The 12,604-nt window shown below is 44.9% G+C and overlaps 1 protein-coding gene across 2 annotated transcripts in view; it reads left to right on the forward strand.

Moving 5' to 3' along the window:
* The first annotated feature begins 60 nt into the window (after positions 1 to 60).
* SUPT6H (SPT6 homolog, histone chaperone and transcription elongation factor) overlaps positions 61 to 12,604 on the forward strand; it is a 32,149-nt gene continuing 19,605 nt past the window's right edge. Inside the window, exons 1-11 of one of the 2 annotated variants that reach the window (XM_084862828.1) lie at positions 61 to 325; positions 7,109 to 7,240; positions 7,951 to 8,103; positions 8,204 to 8,280; positions 8,637 to 8,829; positions 9,067 to 9,151; positions 9,897 to 10,170; positions 10,561 to 10,662; positions 10,906 to 11,022; positions 11,355 to 11,444; positions 11,635 to 11,777. In XM_084862828.1, the coding sequence (XP_084718954.1) occupies positions 7,132 to 7,240; positions 7,951 to 8,103; positions 8,204 to 8,280; positions 8,637 to 8,829; positions 9,067 to 9,151; positions 9,897 to 10,170; positions 10,561 to 10,662; positions 10,906 to 11,022; positions 11,355 to 11,444; positions 11,635 to 11,777 (1,343 nt within the window). In that variant the 5' untranslated portion in view covers positions 61 to 325; positions 7,109 to 7,131. Of the gene's footprint in view, positions 326 to 7,080; positions 7,241 to 7,950; positions 8,104 to 8,203; positions 8,281 to 8,636; positions 8,830 to 9,066; positions 9,152 to 9,896; positions 10,171 to 10,560; positions 10,663 to 10,905; positions 11,023 to 11,354; positions 11,445 to 11,634; positions 11,778 to 12,604 lie in introns of those variants that run through there. The other variant, XM_084862827.1, reaches the window with a different exon arrangement.

A 12,604-nucleotide genomic window follows, 5' to 3' on the forward strand; every position in this document is an offset into this window, starting at 1 on the left:
CAGAGCGGCCCGAGGAGCCGGCTAGGCCTGGCTGCTTCCAATCGGCTCGTTCAGTTCTGAAAGTTGCCTTCCTGAACCGGGACAAACCCAGAGGAGTCGGGTGTGGGGGAGAAAAGTGCAAGAAATGGCCCGCCCACTCCCAGTGACAGGGAGCAGGAAGTGACGTAGCACGTTGACGCAGCAGCGGCGGCGGCGGCGGCGGCGGCGGCGGCGGCGGCCCAGGGTCCGGGCGGTGGGTCCCTACACTCTTTTTCCCAGCCTGGGTTTGACGACTCCATTTTCCTCGGTGGGGGGCTTGGCGCGACGGAGAAGCGGCGGACTTCAGGTAGGTGAAGGTCGGACTGGAGAGCGTGCTCCTCGCATGGGGCAGGTGGGGAGCCAGGCTCTTAGGGCCTGGTCCCGTAAGGAAAGAGGTGTTGGGGAGTCGTGTGCAGGAAGAAGGGGGCCCCCTGGCCCTCCCGGTCATATGCAGGAAGAGGAGGAGGAGGAAAGCGGGGTAGTTGCTCAGAGTCTCAAGGCTTTTCCAACCCTGGGCCACCCAGAGCCCGTGAATTGGGCTGCTTGTGGGATCAACAGGCTTCCTCGGATCCCGTCCTTCTGCCGAAGCTTCTGAAAACTGGGCCACGCGAAAGGAGTGGAAATGGAGTGGATCTGGGGCTTCTGAGTCACGATCAGTTGGTTGAGTTGTTTGTTCTGAGGATGTGATAACTGTGGACCATTAGGCCTAGAGAGTTTATGCCAAATTCCATCTCTTTCCGTAGTGCTGAATAGTAGAGTTAGAATTTGTTGTAAATGGCTACCTACATCCACAAACGCCTATCACAAACGTCAGAATGGGCTATTAAGTTAAAACTTTTATTTTCTTGCCCTAGCTGGTTTGGCTCAGTGGGTAGAGCGTTGGAATTCTGGTCAAGGGCACATGCCCGGGTTGTGGTTGACCCCAGAGTGGGGCCTGCAGGAGTCAGCTGATTGATGATTCTCTCTCATCATTGATGTTTCTCTCTATTCCTCTCTCTCCCTCTCTAAAATCAATAAAAATACATTTTTTAAATTAAAAACAAACTTTATTTTCTTGCAGTTTCTGCCTTTCTCTCCAGGCACTTCCCTGAATTAGCTGAAGTAGTTCATTTCCTTTGGTTGTTGCAAGAACTGATACTTAGTTTCTGTAAGGGGAGGCCTAAGGTCTGCAAATATGTCCATGGAAATTCACTGAAATATCAGAAATAAGGGAGTAGTAAGTTACACCACTGCTATTAATAGACATGCAGAGTATAAACAAATTTGGATTTTATTAAATTCTTGAGAGGTGGGGGGTTAGTTCCACTGTTTATATGAAAGTTACCAGTTTTTAAGTCTTCATTATATTGATTACAAAAGTAGGATTGCTTCCCCATCAGCTTGAACTTAGAACCCTTTTCCATAATTTGTGTCTCTTCAGCCGATACAAGCCCATTCTTATTCAGTTGGTTCACCTGGCTGCTAGATTCTAATAGCACAGAATTATTCCTCCCTAAGTTTAAACCTACTCAAGAGATTAATCACATCAGGAACTGGTGCAGACTAGTGAGGCTCAGTAACATTTTATAGTTCTCCCTCCGTAGACATTGACAAGTAAAGAAGCCCACCAATGTTGTGGAAGCATATGATCTTTGCAGACAAATACATTTGCTCTTGCTCCCATATTCTTGGTCTCAATAATGGCACCATAGTCAGAATCCTGGGTGTATGGTCCTTAGATTTTTTCCTCTCTGTTATTCCCAGTAAAATCAATTACCTCCAAAACCGGTTTGGCTCAGTGGTAGAGCGTCGGTCTGCAGACTGAAGGGTCCTGGGTTCGATTCCGGTCAGGGGCATGTACATTGGTTGCAGGCACATCCCTGGTGGGGTGTGCAGGAGGCAGCTGGTCGGTGTTTCTCTCTCATCGACGTTTCTAGCTCTCTATCTCTCTCCCTTCCTCTCTGTAAAAAATCAATAAAATATATTTTTTAAAAATCAATTACCAAATCCTACCTCTGTAAAAACCTGTTCTCAACAACATACAAATTATGTTCTTTCTGGTATTCCTCTTATCCACCTCCAACTATTACCCTACTTTTTTTATTTACCTTTATAGCCAGATTTCTTCCTGAAATCAACTTTCTCAGCTTTTATTCAATTTTCATTCTATTCCAATCTGGTTTCTCTTGAGATCACTCCGTTGAAATTGCTTTTATCAAGGTCATAGTAAATATCCCACACCTAACATGACAAAAGAAAATTTTGGTTTTCCTGTCATTCCAAACCTGTTCTTCCCTATATCACTAAAGTAGTATTGTCATCAACATGGTTACCAAAGCCAGAACTCTTAAGAATCATCTTGGGCCGGGACCGGTTTGGCTCAATGGATAGAGCGTCGGCTTGGGGACTGAAGGGTCCCGGGTTCGATTCCGGTCAAGGGCATGTACCTTGGTTGCGGGCATATCCCCAGTGGGGGGTGTGCAGGAGGCAGCTGATCGATGACTCTCTCTCATCGATGTTTCTAACTCTCTATCTCTCTCCCTTCCTCTCTGTATAAAATCAATAAAATATATTTTTTTTAAAAAAGAATCATCTTGGGCCGAAACCGGTTTGGCTCAGTGGATAGAACATCAGCCTGTGGACCAAGCTAGGCCCTCCCAGCAGAGAGCACCAAAACTAAGGAGGTTACCCACATAAAAGCTGTGAAAAGCAGCGGGATGCTGTCTGCCAGAGAGTAACAGCTAAAAATTCAGGCACCCTCTTAAAGGGCCAATGCACAAAATTCCCTGTGGAGCCATTCATCTTGTACTCCGGCAGAGGGAGGGTGAAGTGGATTGGATCTATGAGAGCAGAAGCCAGGACTGGGTACTCAGGGAATAGAGGTCAGAAAACAGACACCCCAACTTTCCTGAGCTGTGAGTCTCATGCAGCAGAGGATATCTTTCCCACATAGACATTTGTCTTGCCTAGGGGAAGACAGTTGACCGACCTTATTGGAAACCATCTTGCCTTGAGGACACTTAAGAGATTAAAAATAACAGCCTCCAGGGAGAAGCAATTTCCCTACCCTGTGGGGGGGGGGGGGGCACACAACTCTCGCCACACTTAAGGACAAATTAGCTTTCATTTCTTTCTTTTTTAAAAAAATATATTTTATTGGTTTTTACAGAGAGGAAGGGAGAGGGAGAGAGAGTTAGAAACATCGATCAGAGAGACACATTGATCAGCTGCTTCCTGCACACCTTCTACTGGGGATGTGCCTGCAACCAAGGTACCATTCATGAATATCTTTGGACTAGTCCTAGGTCCTCACTCATAAAATACAGAATGTCTTGTCCTGGCCATTGTGGCTAAGTGGGTTGGCCTGTCTTCCCATACACCAAAAGGTTGCGGGTTTGATTCAGGTCAGGACACATACCTAGGTTGTGGGTTCAATCCCCAGTCCTGGCCCTTATGGGAGGCAACCAATCACTGTTCCTTTCACACATGAGGATTTCTTCCCTCTCTCACCTGCACCCTTCCTTTCTCCCTCTCCCCCTCCCCCTTCCTCTCTCTCTAAAATCAATAAACAAAAATACAGAAAGTTTAAACTCCACACCAGATTTCCAGCACTATTCTCTAGACCACTAGGCCCTTTTAAACCTAAGCCTTTGCTCGTGATGTCTTTTTCCAGGCTATATTAACTCCTCTCAACTCAGGCTTCACCTTTTCCTGACATTTCCTGTCTTCCCTCTTCATATTACTCTCATAATCTTGGTATGTAACTACCATACAACATGTATTATGTTTTGTTATAACTTTATAAATGTTTTGAGATAAGTTGTGACCTCCAGGGTAAAAAGCGTATTTTACTCCTTTTTATGTATCCAAATCCCAGCACAGAGTTTGACCCCAAAAATAAAAAGATAAATGTTAATTGAAGCTGCTACTGGAGGGAATTAACAGACATCTCTTTTTCTCTGGTCTCCTTTTAATTGCCTCCTACATCATCTTGTTCAAAGGGAGGGACTGCTGAGGGCCTTCCCTGTGGCAATCTGATCCCAGCTCCATTCCTCTTCCAGAGAATGTCATGGTAACCGCCAGCCTCTCCCTTTGAGCCCCATCTCACATGGCAGCTGTGCTTCTGTCTGAAGAAACCTCCCTTCACCACCGCACTCCCCTTACAGACCTGTTTCAGTAGCACAATTAACTTACAGTCTGAATATGGGGAAAATTCAAGGGCATAAGAATTAAATACAAACTGTATCAGGCTCATCTAAGGTAGCATATAGTATAACAGTCCTATACTAATATATGGTGTTTTATTCTGGAATCGTTGCCATTTCGGCCTGCAGTGCTGCTGCAGCACCCTCTGCACATCTAGTTCTTGCAAGTTGCAGCAAGTCAGGATTGCGTCTGGCACACATCTTTTAAGTGGAGGTCTTGGCAGTGAGCTAGATTGGAGGCATTCCCCAGCTATAGCACAGTGCGTACTTGATTGCTAGCGCAGGGAATGAGAGGAAAGCTGCCTGCAGCGCACAGTACCAGCTCCCCACCCCCCCTCCTCCCCTCGCCCCCGGGACAGAGAAAGCTGTTGTTTGCATCAGGTAGGCTATCTGTTTCTCTCTGTTGAGTAGGCTGTAGGGCATCTGGTCTGCAGTAGCTAGCATTTAATTTGAAGATGTTGGTGCTTTTCCAGATTGATTTTGTGTGTCTGATAGCCTAATTAGAGCACAGTATGGTGGGGGCTGCTGTTCCCAAATCTTATTTTAAAGGGCTCAGTTCAGGGCTGAGGGGAAGCAGTGTCAAAATTAAAATTAGAGCACCAGAATTAAGTGGCAGAAGTTTTAGATACTTTTGGCCGTAGTCCTCTCTCCCTCTGTATGACCTTAAGTCAAGCTGTATATGACCTAACGATAGATTTAGGAGGGAAAAGATCATTGATCCTAAACCCAAGGTTTCCTATACCTCGCAGGGCCTGTACAATAGTCTAGTATAGTGGCTCTCAAACTTTGTGATCTTGGGACCTCTTTCTATGCCCCAAAATAATTTAAGACTTCACAGACATTCTGTTTTAATGTCTGCCTTAATAGAATATAGCTGAATTTCTCATATCTGTTTCTGCATTCAGTCTGTTGTAATAAAACATTTCATATAACCTCTGGAAAAAACACCGTTCATTCATGAGAGAAAGGAGGGGATGGTCCCTGGACTACACTGAGAACAGTAGAAACAACGGGGACTTTGGAGTCAGACAGATCTTAACTCAGATCTCAGCTTACAGTTGTTAGTCGTGTTGCCTTGAACAAGTGACTTCATCTACCTGATCTGTTTTCTCTGTTGAATGAAGAGAGAAGTGTGCTGTAACTAATAGGACAATTTAGGGGTTAATAAATATTTGTTAAGTGTCTGGAACTTGGTAGGTGTGTAGTAAACATTATTTCTCGGGGCGGCGGCGGCTGCTGCTGCTGCTGCTGCTGCTGCTGCTTCTCCTCCTCCTCCTCCTCCTCCTCCTCCTTCTTCTTCTTTTCTTCTTCTTCTTTTCTTCTTCTTCTTCTCCTTCTTAATTGCTTAAAGTATTCCAGTAAGGTCTTTATTAGTTTTGGTTAGGTTTTGTGTTGGTATTATAGGTTTGTTTGTTTGTTTTGCAATTCTCTTCCTGTGCCTACTCTATTTTAATGTCATAATATAATAAAATTATTTTGTGGTCCTTATTTGCTTTCATATCTCTCCTACTAGAAGTAAACCTTTTGAGAACAAACAATCTTGTTTCTCTTCAAATCCCCAGCTCTTAGCAGACCATATGTACATGGTAGGCATTCAATAAAGTTTGAAAAGAATGACATCTTAAAACTCAGCCTAAAATGAACATAAGACTATATCACTGTCCCTCCCTTTCCACCAGAACTCAGTACCTTTAGTTTTGTTTTCTACTGCTTAGTTAATTCGTTATGTATCAGTTGATATCAGTAAGGGTAATTTTCTGGAGAACTAGAGCCACAGAACGTAAAGCTCCTGCTAGAGCTTAAATCACTTCGGGTAGACCTTAGCCACACTCCTATTGTCTTCTCTCCCTTCCCACTGCCAACTTTCACCGGGAAGGTGGCAACAATGGGATAAGAGAAGTACTATTTAATGGATATTTAGCAGTTCATGGTTTGTGCAGAGCACAGAGAAGGATACAACTTAATCTGACACAGAATCACCAAGTATCTTGTGATGCCTCTCTAATTGCCATTTATGTTTTCATGATTTTGAATAGCCCTTCAATTGGAGATGGTCTCTGACTTCCAGAAGCTTATAGTCTAAGTGGGGAAAAGAGACATTTACAGCAGCCAACTTCAGGATTCCAGAATGGAATCTTGATGGTATGATTTCTGTGATATGTGCTGTTTTTTAAAGTCCTACTCAATGCACAGGAAGCTCCATGTTGTGGTTCTGACAGTCTCCACTTCCATTTTTAGGCTTCCGATGAGTCTGAAATCAGGGAAGTAGAAGACAGAGTTGCGAGTGGTTGATACAAAATTACAGAATGCTAAGGAAAATTAGCCAGTGATTCAGATTGATCACTGATCAATGATTCTCTCTCATCATTGATGTTTAATCAATGGTTCTCTCAAATCATTGATGTTTAATCAATGATTCTCTCTCATCATTGATGTTTCTATCACTCTCTCCCTTCTTCTCTGAAATAAATAAAAATATATTTTTTAGAAAAAGAAAGAAAATAGCCAAACCCAGTTTGGCTCAGTGGTAGAGCGTCGGTCTGCGGACTGAAAGGTCCCGGGTTCGATTCCGGTCAAGGGCATGTACGTTGGCTGTGGGCACATCCCCAGTGGGGGATGTGCAGGAGGCGGCTGGTCGATGTTTCTCTCTCATCGACGTTTCTGGCTCTCTATCTCTCTCCCTTCCTCTCTGTAAAAAATCAATAAAAAATATATTTAAAAAAAGAAAAAGAAAGAAAATAGAAGAGATGGAGTCATCTGAGTCTTACTCTTTCCTCCCCAGGTAGAATTGATTGAGTTGGCAGAGCAGTGGCATGTGGGTAAAAGCCTGTTTGTGGAAAGAGCCCTCTGTTAAATTACATGTCTCATTCTCTCATCACCATCTCCCTTTCTTCTCTGGTCTTCAGGCAGACTGTGAGAAGCTGCAGCAATGTCTGATTTTGTAGAAAGTGAGGCTGAGGAGTCCGAAGAAGAGTACAACGATGAAGGCGAGGTGGTGTCCCGAGTCACCAAGAAATTTGTGGAAGAAGAGGATGACGGTGAGGAGCCCCCAGCCTCAGGCTTCTTCCCACCATTGCCGAGCTTTGGATAGTTGGATTCTTGCTGATGAGAGGCTCAGGCAAAGCACAAAAGTTATCATACATGAAGTACCAGCTTGAGAAGTTTTAGTCATTCATAGAAAATATTTACTGAGTATCTGCTATATGTCAGGCCTTGTTCCTAGAATTAAGAATACAAAATAAAGACTTACTAGCATACAGTTTATATTATGGGGGGAAAACAGACAGTAAATACATATGTAGTATAATGTTACCCTCTTTTAGATATCAACTAATGTTGCTATATATGCATTCAGTTTCCTATTTCTCTCCACAAATCCAATCATTAAGGTTATCAGCAGTGTAGAACATGAGATGGCTTTAAAGGTGGAAAGGGAATATAGCTCTTATAAACTAAGAGGAAAGCTAAGATTATTGGTGTCCGTAAAACCTCTAGTAAAGAACCAAAGTAATTAGGAAGATCATCTTGCCTAAAGACAGGTGGTGAGTATAGAGGAGAGAGAGTCCTCTCCAGGTGCTTCTGTTCTAAGTCAGTGGTCATGTTTCTGCATCTTTAGATGAGGCAGAAGAGTTAGGATAGCACCCAGGTTGTTAGGTTCAGAGCAGATGGGGAATCAGTTCAACAGGTGGCCCTGCCCCACCCCCAGCGTGTTTCCCAAGTTCCATACCTCAAAGTGCATGTTTTCCAGATGAGGAGGAGGAGGAGGAGAACCCAGATGATCAGGATGAGCAAGGCAACCTGAAAGGCTTTATCAATGACGATGAAGATGAAGGGGAAGAGGATGAGGGTAGCGACTCTGGTGATTCAGAAGATGATGTTGGTCACAAAAAGAGAAAACGCAGTGAGTAACAGTCTCTCCTCAAGTGAAGTGAGGCTGGGATGGAAGTTGCAGTGAGAAAGGAGGCCCCACTGTCACCAGGGTAACACTTTGTTTTCTCTAGCATCTTTTGATGACCGCCTGGAAGATGATGATTTTGATCTCATTGAGGAGAATTTGGGTGTCAAAGTCAAAAGAGGAGTAAGTGTCATTCTTTGTTTCTCCCCCTGGGAGTGAAGGAAAAAGCCCTTTAAATCCAGTGACTCCTGAGGAAGGAGACACACTCAGAATAGTTTGAGGAACATCACGGAAGAGAAAGTTGCTCACTGTTGTTGTGCTGTGGGGCTTAGATTTATGTTTGAGATTTGGGTGTCTGTTAGAAAAAGGCTTGTCAGCATTTCAAGGGTAGGCTTTAGGGCTGAAAATATCACTTAATGTGTCCTCTCCCATCTCCCTTGGTCAGCGTAGCTGGTGGGGAAATGTGAGTGAGACTGGAGAGCAGGCCTCCTCATGCAGGTCCCCTCAGACCTTGATGAAGCAGGCTTTCCCACCCTTAGCAAAAATACCGCCGTGTCAAAAAAATGTCAGATGATGAGGATGACGACGAGGAGGAATATGGCAAGGAGGAACATGAAAAAGAGGCCATTGCAGAGGAAATCTTCCAAGATGGCGAAGGGGAAGAAGGGCAGGAGGCCTTGGAGGCCCCCCTGGCTCCTGCAGAGGAGGAAGAGGAAGATGATGAAGAGTCAGGTATGTGGCATCATACAGAGAAGCCAATGTTTGGGTGAGTGTTGGGATTTCCTAGCCCCTAGGAATAGGATGGGAAACCAGACACAGGCCCCCAGCCTTAGACACAAAAAAGTTCCTTTTTAGGAGCCTCCCTACTCTTCCCTCACACCACCCAAATCTACTCACAGTAGAAACTAAAGACACCTAGTTCTGGCTCATCTTCTGCCTCTGAGCACTAACCCCTCCTTTCCTGCCCAGACATTGACGACTTCATTGTGGATGATGATGGACAGCCTCTGAAGAAACCTAAGTGGAGAAAAAAGCTTCCTGGATACACAGATGCGTGAGTGGGATCTGTTACAAGGTGGTGATAATGGCATTTGAGTGAGCCAGTCAAGAAGGAGGTCAGCCCTAGCCAGTTTGGCTCAGTGGACAGGGCATTGGCCTACAGACAGAAGAGTGTGGGTTCCATTCTGGTCAAGGGCATGTACCTCAGTTGCGGACTCAATCTGGGCTCGTGTGGGAGGCAACCAATCGATGTTTCTCTCTGTCTCTCTCCCTCCCTTCCCACTCTCTCTAAAACAAAACAAAACAAAACAAACAATGGAAAAAGTATTTTGGGATAAGGATTAACAAATCCACTGAACTGGATATGAACCTATTTGCCCTGTTGCTGTTTGATCCTTGTCACTAGCATTTGTTAAAGATGGGCTTTTTATCCTTCATAAATCATACCCCTAGAAATACCCCCAGCTAAGCCTTTATTCCACAGTGAATATGCCTTTTTATTGATTTTAGAGAGAGAGAGAAAGAGAGGAAGGGAAAGGGATAGAGATAGGAACATCGAGAGAGAAACATTATGGATCAGCTGCCTCCTGCACGTCACTTACTGGGAATTGAGTCTACAATCCTGGTATGTGCCCTAGGTCGAAGCTCAACCACTGAGCCACACAGCCCAGGCTACCTATGCTTTTTTATTTGCCTAAACCTTCTTAGTTGCCTTGGAACAAGTAAAGGATCAATGCAGGGGCTGCATTTCTCTCCTCTCACCAGAACCTGGGCCAATAGCCTTTTGCTGTCACCCACAGGGCCCTGCAAGAAGCCCAAGAGATTTTTGGTGTGGACTTTGACTATGACGAATTTGAGAAATACAATGAGTATGATGAAGAACTGGAGGAAGAGTATGAGTATGAGGATGATGAAGCCGAGGGTGAGATCCGAGTGCGTCCCAAGAAGACCACCAAGAAACGTGTGAGCCGCAGGAGCATCTTTGAGATGTATGAGCCCAGCGAGCTGGAAAGCAGTCACCTCACAGATCAGGACAATGAAATCCGAGCCACCGACCTGCCCGAGAGGTTCCAGGTAAGAAACCACGAGCCTCTGTCCTGCTGAGCTTTCATCACCTTCCCTGAGCATCTTTGCTGCGAGGTTGTAGCAGAGAAACAACCTAACAACAACCTGATAACAAATGGTATCTAAGAAGTCAGCTTTGAACTTCATCTGACTAAGAGGTCTAGGGAGTCCAGCTCTTGTAGGAGGGAAGATAGACTTTAGTGATACTTGTGGTTCTTGAAATGGCACTCTCTCTTTAGCAAAATGTGAAATGCCTACCTACTTCTTGCCAGGGTGACACTCTTCCAGTTATTGGAAATGTGTGCCTGCAGAGCACACTCTTGCCCAGAGTGGTGTATATTTTTCCTGTGTGGGATCTAAGAAAAAGTCAGTCTCACTCTGTTGTCTTATTCCTCGCAGCTCCGCTCTATCCCAGTCAAAGTGGCTGAAGATGATGAACTAGAAGAAGAAGCTGACTGGATCTACAGGAATGCTTTTGCCACACCAACTATTTCTCTGCAGGTACCCCCAAAAAGATCCTTATGTTTGACATGAACCAGATTGAGCTGCTCCTTCCCTGCCTCAAATACCTATATGCCTAATTCAAAACTGTGTGTGTGTGTGTGTGTGTGTGTGTGTGTGTGTGTGTGTCCACACTTGGTTGTATGAGAGATTTTTCTAGATTTCATCTGGCAGAATCATCCTGTAACATGAGACAAAACAAGTAACAGTATTGTTGCTGTTTATTTTTTCTTCCAACTGTAGGAAAGCTGTGATTACCTGGACAGAGGGCAGCCAGCCAGCAGCTTCAGTCGGAAAGGGCCCAGTACAATTCAGAAGATTAAAGAGGCCCTGGGCTTCATGCGAAATCAGCATTTTGAGGTAGCACCTCAAGTTCTAGTGGCCCATTTCCAGTGGTTAGGAATTTGTCTAGAGGATGAGAGTAAAGATTACCCCCTTTTCCTATCCTCAGCAGTGGTCCCTAGACTCAAAAGGTGTGAGGTCTAAAGGAGACCCTAGTGATCAAGAGAACAATGCTACCCTCTCTGCAGTATTTTCTCGCCCTGTGACTGGAGAGCATGCATCCTGGATAGGTTTTTGAGGGAGGCCACACTTCCAAACTGATGAATATCCTGGAGCTATCCATCCCATTGGCAAGGGGATCTGAACCGATCTTTCTCCTCTGATTGACTATAATCTCCTTGCCACCTTAGGTGCCTTTTATTGCTTTCTACCGGAAGGAGTACGTGGAGCCTGAGTTGCATATCAATGACCTGTGGAGGGTGTGGCAGTGGGATGAAAAGGTAATATTGATCCATGCCCCCCAACGGGCTGGGGGCTGGATTGGGCACACTACCACCGGGCCCAACCTCTCAGCAGCCCAAACCCCCACCAGGCCTGTCAAGTTTCCCAGGGTCTCCTGGTAAGGAACAGAACAGCCTTGGGACTCTAAGGCTGAACACCAGCCCTTACTGCTGCCCTATCCTATCCTAGTGGACGCAGCTGAGAATCCGGAAAGAGAACCTAACACGGCTGTTTGAGAAGATGCAGGCTTATCAGTACGAGCAAATCTCTGCTGATCCTGACAAACCTCTAGCTGATGGTATCCGGGCTCTGGACACCACCGACATGGAGAGGTAACGTATGCAGGTTTATTGCACAACAGGGAACCCTTAGATCAGTGGTCGGCAAACTCATTCGTCAACAGAGCCAAATAACAGTACGACAATTGAAATTTCTTTTGAAAGCCAAATTTTTTAAATTTAAACTTCTTCTAATGCCACTTTTTCAAAATAGACTTGCCCAGGCCTTGGTATTTTGTGGAAGAGCCACACTCAAAGGACCAAAGAGCCACATGTGGCTCGAAAGCCGCAGTTTGCCGACCACGGCCTTAGATCAAAGGCAGGCCCCCTGGGGAGAGAGTAACCTTGCAAAATTATCAGTACATGTATATAAAGTTACACGGGAAACCAAATTATAACCAGAAAGTAGTTTGGGAGCCTGGAGTCAGAAGAGGTGTGAGAGGGGACTAGATTATTTTAGTGGCCAGCATCATGAAACTGGGGAGAAGAGACAAGGACTGTCTTAAGAACTCTGAACTTTGCTAGAGACATGCTGCCTTGTCTTCCTCTCCCTTTTTGTTTTCACTTTTAATAGCCACCAACCACCATTTGTTTGACGTATTCTTCCTTTAAGATACATTGGTTATGCCCTGGCCTGGTGGCTTAGTTGGTTAGAACATAGTCCTATGCATCTAAAAATGCAGGTTTAATTTCCTACCTGGACACATACCTGGGTTAAGGATCCCATTCCCATTAGAGCACAAAATGGGGGCTGCAAATTGATGTTTCTCTCTCCTGCTCTCCCTTCCTCTCTGAAATCAATAAAAGAAATGAAATAACTGGATACATTGTGGTCTGGAGCCATTTGGTGTCTATAATAATTGTAGAATACAGGCACCCAT

This window comes from Pipistrellus hanaki (assembly GCF_964339955.1).
Source record: "Pipistrellus hanaki genome assembly, chromosome: 16".
NCBI classification, from domain to species: domain Eukaryota; kingdom Metazoa; phylum Chordata; class Mammalia; order Chiroptera; family Vespertilionidae; genus Pipistrellus; species Pipistrellus hanaki.